General features: G+C 44.4%; 1 protein-coding gene across 1 annotated transcript in view; it reads right to left on the bottom strand.

Annotated features, from left to right (window-relative positions):
• DLGAP2 (DLG associated protein 2) overlaps window positions 1-15,567 on the bottom strand; it is a 166,082-nt gene that overhangs the window by 63,426 nt on the left and 87,089 nt on the right. Inside the window, exon 5 of the mRNA XM_040426807.1 lies at window positions 7,088-7,440. Coding sequence (XP_040282741.1) covers window positions 7,088-7,440 — 353 coding nt within the window. The remainder of the gene's footprint in view (window positions 1-7,087; window positions 7,441-15,567) is intronic.

Here is a 15,567-nt window from a genome sequence, read left to right as displayed (position 1 = left end):
TACCAACATTTTTTTTCCAGGCCAATTTCATTACTCTGTTTTATAAACTATTCTGCCGAATGACAATTCAAAAGCGATGTGTGATTTTCATTAGCTGGTTTTCAGTACATTAGTATTATTACTCTTGTCAGTGATCATTGTGGGTTTTTCTTTCTTTGACAGAAGGGTTTCAACAATTTTGTCCACGTGTAAATCTTAATAAAGTCCAAGGCTTCAAACACATGGGAGCATTACAGCTTTGTCCACCTATGAGTTGTATGGCGCTATAATACTATGCTCATATGATTCTAAGGGACACTACTTTACTTTATCTCTGTATGACTCTAGAGGCATATTTCTTTCATATCAGATCTCAAATCATGTCAAGTCCACGTGAACACAGATATTTTCCTCTACAAAAAAACTAACATCTGCCCTGTGGTGCACAATACAGTGGCACACAGAGACCCTCCTTAGAAACATATTGCTCCATAGGCAATCACACAGCCTCCTGACACAGGCCTAAATAAGAAAAAAAAAATTGGCAAAGTGATGCTTTATATAATTCTCTGCCAGTTACATCAGTTTTGAGAAATTCTTGCAATTTGCTAAGAACTTCCTTAGAACAATGGATGGATGTTGTTATTTGTTGGTGCCAATGTACTGTGAGAGATAAGCACTGTCACCGGAGCATTGTTAAATGGCTCAAAATGTACATGCATTAACGACACTGGCCTCTGACTGACAAATGGGAATGTAAGTAATTTATTCTTAAGTGAAGTGATAGTTAACTAGTTTGGCCCCTTTAAACAATCCAATTTAATGCGTGAATGGTAATTGTTCAGTTTTTTTACATTTTGTAGAGCTTAAATGTAATGACTTGTCTACAAATCTTACCCTTAATACCCTTTAACTCTTCCTGTTTGTCCTTTATGTCACCCGGAGAGAATGTGGCCACATGTAGTACAGTTACCTAATATTGGCGACACATGCAGTAGTTACCTAATTTCGTTTGGAATGTTTCCAGTAAGAGTGGCATTAGGGTAACTTTTTTGTGAAGTAAACATCCTATGTGCTGCCTATATCACATGAGACACAGGCTGTAAAGCAGACTGTGGGTCCCCTGGTGTGCTGATATGAAGGTACCTGCATACATGACATTTTAGGCCCTTTGAAGATAAGCATGTGCACATTAGGTCCGGATGCGTTGCGAATGCGTTCAGTGAAAAATGTGTGATTTCGCAAACAAAGTCATTCAGTTTTGTCTGCGATTGCGTTCAGTTGTTTCGTTTTTATTGCACGTGCGTGATAAAAAACTGAAGGTATACAAACAACATCTCTTAGCAACCATCCGTGAAAAACGCATCGCATCCGCACTTGCTGGCGGAATGCGATTTTTCACGCAGCTCCATTCACTTCTATGGGGCCAGCGTTGCTGCGATTTTCACGCAATGCACAAGTGATGCGTGAAAACCATCGCACATGTACACAAACCCATTGAAATGAATGGGTCCGGATTCCGTGCGTGCACAATGCGTTCGCATCACGCATTGCACCCGCGCGGAATACTCACTCGTTCTAAAGGAACCTCACAGTTCTAATATGTGATTCTCATTTTATAAGAAAAATTATTCTAATTATAGAAACATCTTACTGAATTAAAAGGGTTTTCCAAGATTTCTATACTGATGATTAGAGATGAGCGAAGTTTTGAAAAATTCGATTTGGCAACTTCGCTGAAGTTAGCCCAAACATTTGATCCGTTACAAATTAATTTTTTATGAATCGCTATAAATTAGGTATGCCCAGGTCACTCTGCCATAGGGTACAGCTACATACTGCAGTTAAGAACCGCGCAGCTGTTAAGAACAGAGACTGCTGCTGGTATGTGGTTTGGCTGGTTAGGTGGGGATATGCAAATTATTGCTGTTCTGGTCTGCAAGTTATTTGACAGTAAACACAGAATATTAATTAGCTCTGGCATACCCACTTCTCCAACCCCAGCACCCTTCTGCCCTACAGGTGGGAGCCCTTCTTCTCTCATCTGCTTTTCATCCTTTTCCACATCATCTAATATCGATGAGAATATGTCATCAGGAACATACAGCTCCTCCTCTCTCTGCATCTTGCTGACTTTTCTAGGACTTGGAGACTTGAAGAATGGTTTGGAAGAAGTAAAGCCAGCAAAAGATGAGGATGGTCATTATTAAGTCCTGGCCCCTCTAAGGGGTGCAGACTGGTTGGAATTGGTTGGCATGCTGGCAGTGGAATAATAAAGGCTTCTATCTTATTGATATTGAATTACATTTACAGATGATGTAGGGATAGGTAAATGTAGGAATAAATAAATAAACCTGATGCAGAATAAGTCTCCCTGCACTCTCCCTGTAGTCTCCCTGCACTCTCCCTGTAGTCTCCCTGCACTCTCCCTCTCCAATATTCTTCTATTAGTTTTTTTCAGCAACACAGTCCCTAGTGCATGAGTGCTTGCCATGTCTCTCCCTATGCTCAGCTCACAGGCAAATGACCTAAGACCATGCAGGATGAGGGTTTTTTAGGGCTGTAACATCACAGGCGATGGCTATCTGTGGATTGGCTGGCTGCACAGAATTATGGGTGATCATGTGTTTCCAGGCTTCTTACTTTCACTTTTTAACAGGTGCAGCCGCCATTTTAGGAAATTCTGATTCGTCACTATGAAGCGCAAGGAAATTCGGATTCGTTGCGAGTTGAAGTTTTACTAAACTTTGGACCGAATTCCGCTTTGAATGCGTCGCTTCGCTCTACACTACTGATGACCTATACTCAGGATAGATCATCAGCATCTGATTGGTGGGGGTCCGACACCCGGAACCGCCGCCGATCGGCTGTTTTGAGAAGGCACCGATGCTCCTGTGAGCACCGCTACCTTCTTACAGCTTACCAAGCACAGCGCCATACATTGTATAGCAGGTGTGCTTGGTATTTTGTTAAGCCCCTTTCACTTGATTGGGGCTGAGTTGCTCCTAGACCACATGACACATTAACGTGTCTCACAGGAGCGCCATGCCTTCTCAAAAAGCTGATCAGCTGTATCTTCTACAAACTGACCCACAAAGTGGTCCTGCAGCAAGATGAGGAGTTCTTCCTACTTTTGCAGTTGAGGCAGAAACATTACCCCAGTAATCTCTGATTATGATGACTGTGCCCATCTGTGCAGCCCGCTCTATTTGGTTATACTGAATTTCTATCTCCTTAGTGATGTTAGGGGGTCTATAGATTACACTAAAATTATAATTTTTTTCATTGTTTGCCTCCCTTTGTAATTCCACCCACAAGATTTCAATATCTTCACCATCTTTACCTTCTACTGCTTCTTTCACGTGCGACTTTCATATCACTCCTAACATACAGACACACTTCTCTTGCTTTCCTGTTTGCCCTGTCTTTCCTAAAGAGTGTAAAACCCTAAGGGTTAACAACCCCGTCATGTGAAGAGTCCAGCCACATCAACTACATTAATGTTTTCCTACATATTTCCTTGACAATACACCATGAATTCTATTATTTTTAAAGCCTATTTCTGACCACCAGAGATATAAATATTAGACTCTCTATTACACTCACTTAACCAAGGATATTGTTCAATAGCCCCTAGATCCTAAAGATATTATTAAACAATAATTCTTCTGTTCTGTTTCTAACCCTGTCATGGTAATCGTAATGTCATTTACAAGCTTATCAAACGTAGCAGACCACCCCTTACCAATGTATCCTATATTATTATACTATAGTTTTCTTTATGTAACAGCCTTCTCAATACTAAAAGTTCAAGTAGGTCAGCTATATTAAGAACTGTTTAAAAAATGTTAACTCTTTTACACAGACCACTGTTTAAAACATGACAAATCCTTTGACATTTAAGTGGATGTTGTTCACAAGAAGAATATTTTTCCCAGAATCTTCACTTTGAGAACTTCAATAGATCCATAGTACAGTATAAGTGAGGTTTAAATGAGATTATCTTTCTGAAACCAATCCACTCTTTGAAGTTATCCTTGACTTGTTTAGCACTGGGATCCCCTTATGAGCCACATCTATAAAAGCACTCATCTGGTTTTCAATAACATACTGTATATTAAGTCAATAAAACCAAATACCAATATTTTGATTTATACTGAATATTCCAATCTTAATTGGCATTGTATTTGATTAATTCCATCCCTCCAAAAACATCATATTTTTTCTTATTTCCCTTCAATATACTATATGTATTCATAGCAGTATAACTGAATTTTTATTTATACAGTGCATTATGTTATACAACTTTCTAAATGTATTACCAATATACAATATTAGGCCTAAAACGTAAAGTGGCATGTCTGTTTTAGAAAGTAGTTGCATTCCCCTTGTAATATCAATTTTGGAGCATCTATTCTTATAATGCTATGATGTGTCATTCCTTTATTATGTCTGCTAGAAGTTATAAATAAATTACCAGCAGTTTGCAATGAAGGTCCAGATGGGTGTTACCAGTCGGGGGAAGGGTGTCCCTGCACAGTCTGACACTATGGAATCAGTGCTACCAGTGTCACAATATCCAGACCAGTCTAGACCACTTCTGGGTCCATTCTAACATAGGGAGCTTCTCTTCCTTTCTCTGTTGGCCAGTGACTAGTTACGCTATGCTACTTGGCTCAGTTTGATGGCTAAGCCTGGCTAAGCTAAGGCTGGCTTAGCTAATAAACTGAACCAGCCCAGCCCTTTTCAGCACATCACTAGTGACATACCAACACAAAGAGGGGGGAGGTTCCCTTTCTGAGTCAAAACAAACCTGGAAATGGCGCAGACCGCTGCATCTATCAGGACATCGGGCAGCTATCATAAAGTAATTATTAGTAACTTTATTAAAATTCCAATTTCAAATACATTGAAATCACTACTTATCTGGAAATGCACATGATATTTCTAATTTATAAATTCTAAAAATGCCTATATTTTTGCACAGATATCCTTCATTTTCAAAAGCAACAGAATCCATCTTGTGTTTTAGCTCCTTAAGGGTCCTTTCACACGTCCGCAAATGCGTCCGCATCCGTTTCGCAATTTTGCGGAACGGGTGCGAACCCATTCATTTTCTATGGGGACAGAATGGATGCGGACAGCACACAGTGTGCTGTCCGCATCCGCGGAGCGCGGCCCCGATCTTCGGGACCGCAGCTCCGCAAAAGATAGAACATATCCTATTCTTGTCCGCAGCTGCGGACAAGAATAGGCATTTCTATAGGGGTGCCGGGCGGGTGTGTTTTGCGGATCTGCAATTTGCGGGTCCGCAACACACCACGAACGTGTGAATGAACCCTTAGGGTCTTCCTCAAGTGATAATAGGAAGAGGCACTTCATTTTGTTTGTAGACATAAAAGGAATCTGTCACCAGCGACCTCCCTATCCAACTGTTTGCAGAGACACATTGCTGTAGTTCACCTGGTTAAAACGCTGTTTTTCTTTTGTTGATCGGAGATTCTGTTCCTGAGTTATGGTAGTTTTTCTTAATATGCAAATTAGGCCTTTGGTGCAATGAGGGCATCACCATTGCTCTTGTTGCACCCAAACTCTCCCTATTTCTGTTGCCAGTTTGCACCCAAACTCACAAAGCAGTGACAGAGGGGCTGCCCACAGAAAGGAGTGGCGCGTGGGTGCAAATTTGCATATTGGAAAAAGTATCTTAACTGCTGCAAAACAGTGTTTTAATCAGGTGAATCACAGCGATGTGTCTATGCAGACAGTTTAATAGGGAGGTCGCTGGTGAGAGATTCCCATTAAGCATCTAACATATCTATGATATATCTTTCTGCTTAAAGGGAATCTGTCACCTATGTTGACCCTATTAAACCGTTAAAATAGCAATGTGCAATAAAGAACCTTCTTACCTACATGTGTCTTCTTGTTTTATTCAACTTTTCATTCTTATAAAAAAGTGATTTTTCTGATATTAAATGAGGTTCCAAGGTGCCCAGAGGGGCGTTATTACTTTGCTCTAGTGCCCAGTAACGCCCCTCTTTAGTGCCCAGCCGGCCTTTCTTCCAAGCCCAGCACACCTCCTCATAAATAAATGTCCTCCCACATACTGGCCGAACGGTGCCGTCCCCTCCCCACCACGTCATTTAATTTATTCATTGCACCATCGTGCTTCCTCCTCTCTTAGTCTACGGCGCCGCCCCCTTCCATTACGTCACATGTATTCATAGCACCGGCCCTCCCTTCCTCCTCTCAGAAATCCCACGCAGGCGCAGTATCGGTGAGTGCCTGCGCCTGCACGATTCTCCTGTTCCAGAGGGCAACAGCCTCAATATCGTCACTGGGCATGCGCTGAGCCCAGTGACATAATCCGAGCGCTGTTGCCTCTGAGACAGGAGAGGAGGAAGGGAGGGCCGGTGCTATGAATACATGTGACGTAATGGAAGGGGGCGGCGCCGTAGGCCAAGAGAGGAGGAAGGAACGCCCGATGAAGTGAATAAATGAAATGACGTAATCGGAAGGGGGTGGCGCCGTAGGCTAAGAGAGGAGGAAGCACGATGGTGCAATGAATAAATTAAATGACGTGGTGGGGAGGGGACGGCGCCGTAGGCCAAGAGAGGAGGAAGGAACGCCCGATGAAGTGAATAAATTAAATGACGTAGTGGAGGGGGTGGCGCCGTTCGGCCAGTATGTGGGAGGACATTTATTTATGAGGAGGCGTGCTGGGCTTGGAAGAAAGGCCGGCTGGGCACTAAAGAGGGGCGTTACTGGGCACCAGAGCAGAGTAATAACGCCCCTCTGGGCACCTTGGAACCTCATTTACATATCAGAAAAATCGCTTTTTTTATAAGAATGAAAAGTTGAATAAAACAAAGAAGATACATGTAGGTAAGAAGGTTCTTTATTGCACATTGCTATTTTAACGGTTTAATAGGGTCAAAATGGGTGACAGATTCCCTTTAAGGAGACATTTATAAATAATAACTAACATTAGTAACTAATATAAATATCACCCAAATTCATACGCCAAGCTAATTTTATGTTCATTTATAACCTCCTCCAAAATATTGCCCCTGCCAGCATAGTATCTCACATACAAGTGGAATCATACCTGGATTCCTATTGAGGAACGCCGTTTCCTTATAAATTCATCTGACTTGGTCACAAGAACAGCCTTGTCACTGGTGCTCTTAACAGAGCTGCTCTTGCTCTCAGAGGCATGGCGCTGTGCCGCAGCTGATTCCAAGGCGAGATGCATGGCCTTGTTACTATCCAGGCTGTCTGTGGAGTTGTAATGGCCCCGGCCATCATGAGGCCATGGGGATATCCTTTGAGTCCGGCTATCGTGATAGGCATCCTGGGTAGACTCTGTACTGCTTTGTGCTGTCACTGAGATAAGCGGCTTAGAGGTGGTGCGTGGAGGAACTGGAGGGGGTGTCTTCTTATAATTTGGGTACGAAACAGCTGTAAATCAGAACATAAGTAAAGTCATTATTTATTATAATTGATAATTAAGAATAATCATAGTGATTGTCACATTTGCAAAAATGGCTGCCACAACTTAATAGAAAAGTGACAATATCTCTATAAGACTATAAGACTTTAGCTCACTGTTCTGTAGTAACTTGTCCTAATGTGTCATTAGGACAGGTTTTGTGTGTACTAATAGGACGGAGCCATTTTATTTCTCCTAATGATTGCTCCCTAGACAAAACGAGCCATAATAACAAAAGTATTTGTGAATATATTTATCATAAAGTAATATTTAAGTATTTTCATTCTCTTAATTCCCGGAGAACCCCTCTAACTTCAGTACATATATATAGAGCCTCAGAACTAAGCCCATTACATATACACATCACCAGCTTAAAAAGTTTAGTACAGATACCATTTGCATACTTTGCTTAGCCCTTCCCATGTAAGTTTGTACAGTGTGAAACTACAGCTCTTAGTATGACCTGAACAGTTTTAAAGGTATGATAGAAGTTGCTGCTAGCAACCATCATACAGGTGACTACAGCAGTGTTAAACAGAAAAAATAGGTGGTAGGACAGCACCACTTACTTGGATAAACTCAAGAGATTTTGCGGCGGTGCTCGTGGCGTCAGGTCTCGGCCTCAGAGACCCCCAAAATTACCATGAAGAGATGAAGAAGGTCACGGCACTCCAAAAGCTTCCTTATTCAGTGTTCTTTATTGCACCAAAAATACAGCAGCAACGTTTCGACAATACAGTCTTTATCAAGCTACATGTAGCTTGATAAAGACTGTATTGTCGAAACGTTGCTGCTATATTTTTGGTGCAATAAAGAACACTGAATAAGGAAGCTTTTGGAGTGCCGTGACCTTCTTCATCTCTATACAGCAGTGTTAAGACACAGTCAGTGCCCATTTATTTAGTGCCTCTTCTTGGTGCACCCTGTGTATGGTGCCTCTTATCTGTGCCCCCTTTATTTATAGTGCCACATGGCTGTGGCCCCTTTATATATAGTGCCTCTTGGCCAGTGGCATGCCTAGGGTATTTGGCACCCGGGGCCGGTACTTTCTCTGGCAGCCCCCTTCCCCCCGCCGAAACCATAAGAAACTTTATTTTTACATTTAAATATACTGAAATATTTATTTTGTTTGAAATAACATTTTTTATCGCTAGTAAATAGAGAATTGCTGGTAAATAAAAATTGAAAGGGACTCTGTCACCATGAAAATACAATGTAAGCTTTGGTATTACACATTTTGTGAGGGAAGGTGAAGAAAAAATGGCTGTTTTTGCACAGCTTTTATATATTTTTTTTACAGGTTCACCTGACGGGATGGATCATGTTATATTTTTATAGAGTGGGCTGGAGTTTTCACTGATGCCGGTGCACCCTGCCCTGATAGTAGGGGCTCAGCTGACAGTGACAGCCAGACCTGTGCCTCTGATCGGACGGGCACAGCTCCTGCACCTGCCCGAACAGCCCGCCATACCTGTACAGTGATGGGACTCAAGTCACGTCCTGCAGTGCCGTACAGGTACGGCACTGGTATCCTACAGGTTAATAAGCTTGGTTTTTTCTCATCCATATTTGGGCCCCTTGTAAATTTCTGCCCTGGCACTGGCTGGCTTGTGACCCCTCAATACACACCACTGTGACTGTCTGCACCACTCCTAACTGCCGCACCACAGTGCCACTGTGACTGTCTGCACCGCTCCTAACTGCCACAAACCACAGTGCCACTGTGACTGCACCACTCCTAACTGCCACACACCACAGTGCCACTGTGACTGTCTGCACCACTCCTAACTGCCACACACCACAGTGCCACTGTGACTGTCTGCACCACTCCTAACTGCCACACACCACAGTGCCACTGTGACTGCACCACTCCTAACTGCCACACACCACAGTGCCACTGTGACTGTCTGCACCGCTCCTAACTGCCACACCACAGTGCCACTGTGACTGTCTGCACCGCTCCTAACTGCCACACACCACAGTGTTACTGTGACTGTCTGCACCACTCCTAACTGCCACACACCACAGTGCCACTGTGACTGCACCACTCCTAACTGCCACACACCACAGTGCCACTGTGACTGTCTGCACTGCTCCTAACTGCCACACACCACAGTGTTACTGTGACTGTCTTCACCACTCCTAACTGCCACACACCACAGTGCCACTGTGACTGTCTGCACCACTCCTAACTGCCACACACCACCATGCCACTGTGACTGTCTGCACCGCCCCTAACTGCCACACACCACAGTGTTACTGTGACTGTCTGCACCACTCCTAGCTGCCACACACCACAGTGCCACTGTGACTGTCTGCACCACTCCTAACTGCCACACCACAGTTCCACTATGACTGTCTGCACTGCTCCTAACTGCCACACACCACAGTGCCACTGTGACTGTCTGCACCGCTCCTAACTGCCAAACACCACAGTGTTACTGTGACTGTCTGCACCACTCCTAACTGCCACACACCACAGTGCCACTGTGACTGTCTGCACCACTCCTAACTGCCACACACCACAGTGCCACTGTGACTGTCTGCACCACTCCTAACTGCCACACACCACAGTGCCACTGTGACTGTCTGCACCACTCCTAACTGCCACACACCACAGTGCCACTGTGACTGTCTGCACCGCTCCTAACTGCCAAACACCACAGTGTTACTGTGACTGTCTGCACCACTCCTAACTGCCACACACACCACAGTGCCACTGTGACTGTCTGCACCACTCCTAACTGACACACACCAAAGTGCCACTGTGACTGTCTGCACCACTTCTAACTGACACACACCACAGTGCTTTTTGCAGGCTCAGCTCGGCGGCAGTGTATCTGCAGACACACACTGTGACACACACAACACTGGTGAGGTGGTCACTAGAAGGCACAGGCTGCACAGCACAGCCGTTTTCTTGGTCAGGAGCACTGGAGCAAGCGGCTACAAGGAAGATAGGAGGTTTTCCCGCCTGGAGGGTGAGCGGCGGCCGGCAGCGAGCATACAAGTGAGATAGGCGTGAGCGCACTCCCTGGCTTATCAGAGCGTGCACCAGTGGCGGATTAAGTATATCATAGGCCGGGGGCTGTTTACCCATCTTGAGCCTCCTCTGTCCATTTTCCCCGACCGTCCCCTCTTTCGCGTTGTGCCCCATGTTTATTTTTTTTCTGGTAAATATTAAAGAAAACTTTGCCACGTATATAGTGTCGTTGCCCATTACCCCTGAGGATGCCAGGGATCTGGAAAACATTATGGGGGCAGTGTATGAAGCTATCGTCAGTGCTGACCCTAAACCATATAATCAATGAAAAGGAAGCAATAGAGGGACGAGTGGTGACAGTGCACAGAACCACATCCCTGGTGCAGGAGTGAAGGCAGAATAATACACTACGATAGCTCGCCGGTGTTTAGTGGTCAGAGGACTTTTAATGAAATAGAGTGGAATTATTATTACAGATTATAGGATAAATTGGGGGCTATCAGCCGTGGGGGGGGGGGGGGCAGTTTTTATTTAGGAGAACCTAATAACCTTCATTCATCTAGGTCAGATTTGTTGTATTGACGTCTATTGTATAACACCCCCAGCCCCTCATAGTGTATAGCGTACAACACTCCGCAGTATACAGTGTAATACCCCACAGTATGCAGTATATAACACCCCCATTATACAGTACCCCACAATATGCAATACACAGTTTATAGCACCCCATAGTATGCAGTATAGCACCCTATAGTATACAGCACCCCACAGTATGCAGAATAGCACCCTATAGTATACAGCACCTCACAGTATGCAGTATAGCACCCTATAGTATGCAGCACCCCACAGTATGCAATATATAATATAGCACCCCACAGTATGCAGTATAGAACCCTATAGTATACAGTACCCCACAGTATGCAGTAAAGCACCCTATAGTATACAGTACCCCACAGTATGCAATATATAGTATAGCACTCCACAGTATACAGCACCTCACAGTATACAACACCCCACAGTATATAGTACCCCACAGTATGCAATACATAGTATAACACACCACAGTATGCAGTATAGCATCCTACAGCATACAGTATAGCACCCCACAGTATACAGGACCCCACAGTATACAGTAGAGCAGTATAGCACTCCACAATATACAGCACCCCACAGTATACAGCAGAGCACTACAGCACTCCACACTATACAGTAGATTACAGTATAGCATAACAGCCCCTGTCACCTTTTCCTGATGTAATCTTCACAATAAAAGCTTCATAATTATGGCAAACTTCTCCTGCAGCAACACTTCTGGCCTGGTAGAGAGAAAGGACCTTTGATTACCTCATAGCCATGTGACCAGTAATATTGATATGTTACTGGTCACATGGTGATGATGTCATCAAAGGTCCTTTGTCCTAAGAGAATCACAGCTCTCCTTCCTTGCAGAGACATTGGACCGGGCGCTGCTACTCAGGCAGAACCCCCCTGTATAGCTGACAGCCTGACACCCGGGTTGCCCCCACCCATAAGCACACCACTGTTCTTAGCTGTGCCCCCTTTATACAGTATATATAAAGCCTCTTGGCTGTGAACCCTTTATATACACTGCTCAAAAAAATAAAGGGAACACAAAAATAACACATCCTAGATCTGAATTGATTAAATATTCTTCTGAAATACTTTGTTCTTTACATAGTTGAATGTGCTGACAACAAAATCACACAAAAATAAAAAAATGGAAATCAAATTTTTTAACCCATGGAGGTCTGGATTAGGAGTCACACTCAAAATTAAAGTGGAAAAACACACTACAGGCTGATCCAACTTTGATGTAATGTCCTTAAAACAAGTCAAAATGAGGCTCAGTAGTGTGTCTGGCCTCCACGTGCCTGTATGACCTCCCTACAACGCCTGTGCATGCTCCTGATGAGGTGGCGGACGGTCTCCTGAGGGATCTCCTCCCAGACCTGGACTAAAGCATCTGCCAACTCCTGGACAGTCTGTGGTGCAATGTGACGTTGGTGGATAGAGCGAGACATGATGTCCCAGATGATGTCCCAGATGTGCTCAATTGGATTCAGGTCTGGGGAACGGGCGGGCCAGTCTATAGCATCAATGCCTTCGTCTTGCAGGAACTGCTGACACACTCCAGCCACATGAGGTCTAGCATTGTCTTGCATTAGGAGGAACCCAGGGCCAACCGCACCAGCATATGGTCTCACAAGGGGTCTGAGGATCTCATCTCGGTACCTAATGGTAATGGCAGTCAGGCTACCTCTGGCGAGCACATGGAGGGCTGTGTGGCCCTCCAAAGAAATGCCACCCCACACCATTACTGACCCAATGCCAAACCGGTCATGCTGGAGGATGTTGCAGGCAGCAGAACGTTCTCCACGGCGTCTCCAGACTCTGTCACGTCTGTCACATGTTCTCAGTGTGAACCTGCTTTCATCTGTGAAGAGCACAGGGCGCCAGTTGCGAATTTGCCAATCTTGGTGTTCTTTGGCAAATGCCAAACGTCCTGCACGGTGTTGGGCTGTAAGCACAACCCCCACCTGTGGGCGTCGGGCCCTCATATCACCCTCATGGAGTCTGTTTCTGACCGTTTGAGCAGACACATGCACATTTGTGGCCTGCTGGAGGTCATTTTGCAGGGCTCTGGCAGTGCTCCTCCTGTTCCTCCTGGCACAAAGGCGGAGGTAGCGGTCCTGCTGCTGGGTTGTTGCCCTCTTACGGTCTCCTTCACGTCTCCTGATGTACTGGCCTGTCTCCTGGTAGCGCCTCCATGCTCTGGACACTACGCTGACAGACACAGCAAACCTTCTTGCCACAGCTAACATTGATGTGCCATCCTGGATAAGCTGCACTACCTGAGCCACTTGTGTGGGTTGTAGACTCCGTCTCATGCTACCACTAGAGTGAAAGCACCGCCAGCATTCAAAAGTGACCAAAACATCAGCCAGGAAGCATAGGAACTGAGAAGTGGTCTGTGGTTACCACCTGCAGAACCACTCCTTTATTGGGGGTGTCTTGCTAATTGCCTATAATTTCCACCTGTTGTCTATCCCATTTGCTCAACAGCATGTGAAATTGATTGTCACTCAGTGTTGCTTCCTAAGTGGACAGTTTGATTTCACAGAAGTGTGATTGACTTGGAGTTACATTGTGTTGTTTAAGTGTTCCCTTTATTTTTTTGAGCAGTGTATAATGTCCCTTGGCTAAGACCCCTTTATATATAGTTTCTCTAACTGTGTCCCCTTTATGTTTAGTGCCTCTGGCCCTCTTTTTATTTAGTGTCTCTGGCTGTAACCCGTGTGTGAAGTGCCTCTTTTTTTGTGGACCATTAATACAGTGTACACACACACAGTATTATAATACTCACCTGTCCCAGGTGCCATGATGCAGTGATGCAGGCCCTTCCCCGAAATGGTGGGAAAGGGGACTAATGGTTCTCTTGTAACTTATATCTGATTGGTGGGGTTCTGACTCCTGTTCAGCTGTAGGAAGATCAGGTGTGCTCTGCAGCTCTTACCAGAGAGGTCTAACTTCTGGTGAGCTGTTGGAAGCTTGGGGGTGCTCTGTGGCTTTTCCTGAACCTGTGATTATTGGGGGTCTAACTCCTGGGCAGTTATAGGAAGCTTGGGTGTGCTCTGAGACTTTTCCTGACTTGTGATGTCACCTCCATTGGTCACTTGGCCTACTCCCAATCAAGTGAATGGAATTGAACTGCAATACAAAGCACAGCTGCCATAGAATGGACCAGGGGTGGACTACAGGGAGATTTCATAGTGGGCCGATGCCCAGAGGACTGCCCGAGCCCTCTTCATAGCCGCTGGCCAGGTACATAATGATCTCATCTTCTCAGCATTAATTAATGCAAGGAGCATTAAGTACTTATACACCTGGCCGGCAGCCGCAGGTGCCCTCCTGAACTGAACTGTATTGCTATCCTCAGGACGGTGATATGGTTAAATACTGTGATCAGAGCGACAGTATTTTGTGCTGCACTGTTGCATTTAATTTTGTTGGGGCAGTATTTTATGATATACTACTGTATTGCTGGCTCTGCATACTTCTGTTGTCCCTGCCTACATATTCTGACCCTGTGTACTTGCATTGCCCTACCCCTGTCAATTTAGACCCACCTACAACATAAGGCCACTTTTAGTTTTTTTCCCAGGGCCTCTTTAAATTCCCAGTCAGTCCCTGTTCAGGACTCTTCCAAACAGCTGGTCTACTGGGAGTTAGAACCCCACTGATCAGATATTGATGACCATTCCTGACGATAGATCACAAATACTTAAAGGGGTTCTCTGGGAATTAAGAAAATGAAAATACTTAAATATTACTTTATTATAAGTATATTCCCAAATACCTTACTTGAGTCATAATGGCTTGATTTGTCTAGGGAGTAACCATTAGGAGAAACAAAATGGCCACTGTCCTATTAGTATACACAAAACCTGTCCTAATCACACAGGAGGACAAGTTACTTCACCACACTGAGGTAAAGAGCTGCCTCATCCTCTTCTCTTACTTGTCAGGGATTGTGATCCTGAATACAGAAGATAAGATCTTCAGCTGAATCTCTGTAGGAATGGAGTTCATGAGCCGATGTGGCTAATGAGCAGCAGCACTTGTCCTTAATCTCCATTACCACATCCCCACATTACCACAGTCTGTCCTGCCCTTCAAAAAACAATTATTTTTATTGTGAACCTGTTATGGTAATGCTTGGACTTCCATTCTGAAGCTGCTGTACCAGTTTTTGGTATTATCTACCTGTGTGAGTAACTTGTACGTGAACCCTTATAGAAACATAGTAATGAGTTTACCTTTGTTTCTATACATCCAGACTCAGCTAGTGCACTGGTATGGTGGACATATAACCATCTTACACCACCATAAAATCACATGGGGGTTTGGGGCCCTACAAGGTGCTTGGTGCACTTCATAGTAGACTGAAGTGAAAAGTAAAACGACTTTGACCCGAATTTCAGGAAAAATTCGATACGCCGCAAAGCTGAATTTCCTCGTGTTTCGTGGTAGTGAATCGATTTTCCCTGAATGGCAGTAAAAAATATAAAAATAAAATCATACTTACCTCATC

The sequence above is a fragment of the Bufo bufo genome, chromosome 4 (assembly GCF_905171765.1).
Source record: "Bufo bufo chromosome 4, aBufBuf1.1, whole genome shotgun sequence".
NCBI classification, from domain to species: domain Eukaryota; kingdom Metazoa; phylum Chordata; class Amphibia; order Anura; family Bufonidae; genus Bufo; species Bufo bufo.
The sequence above is the reverse complement of the archived record's forward strand: the minus strand, read 5'-3'. Positions and strand labels throughout refer to the sequence as shown.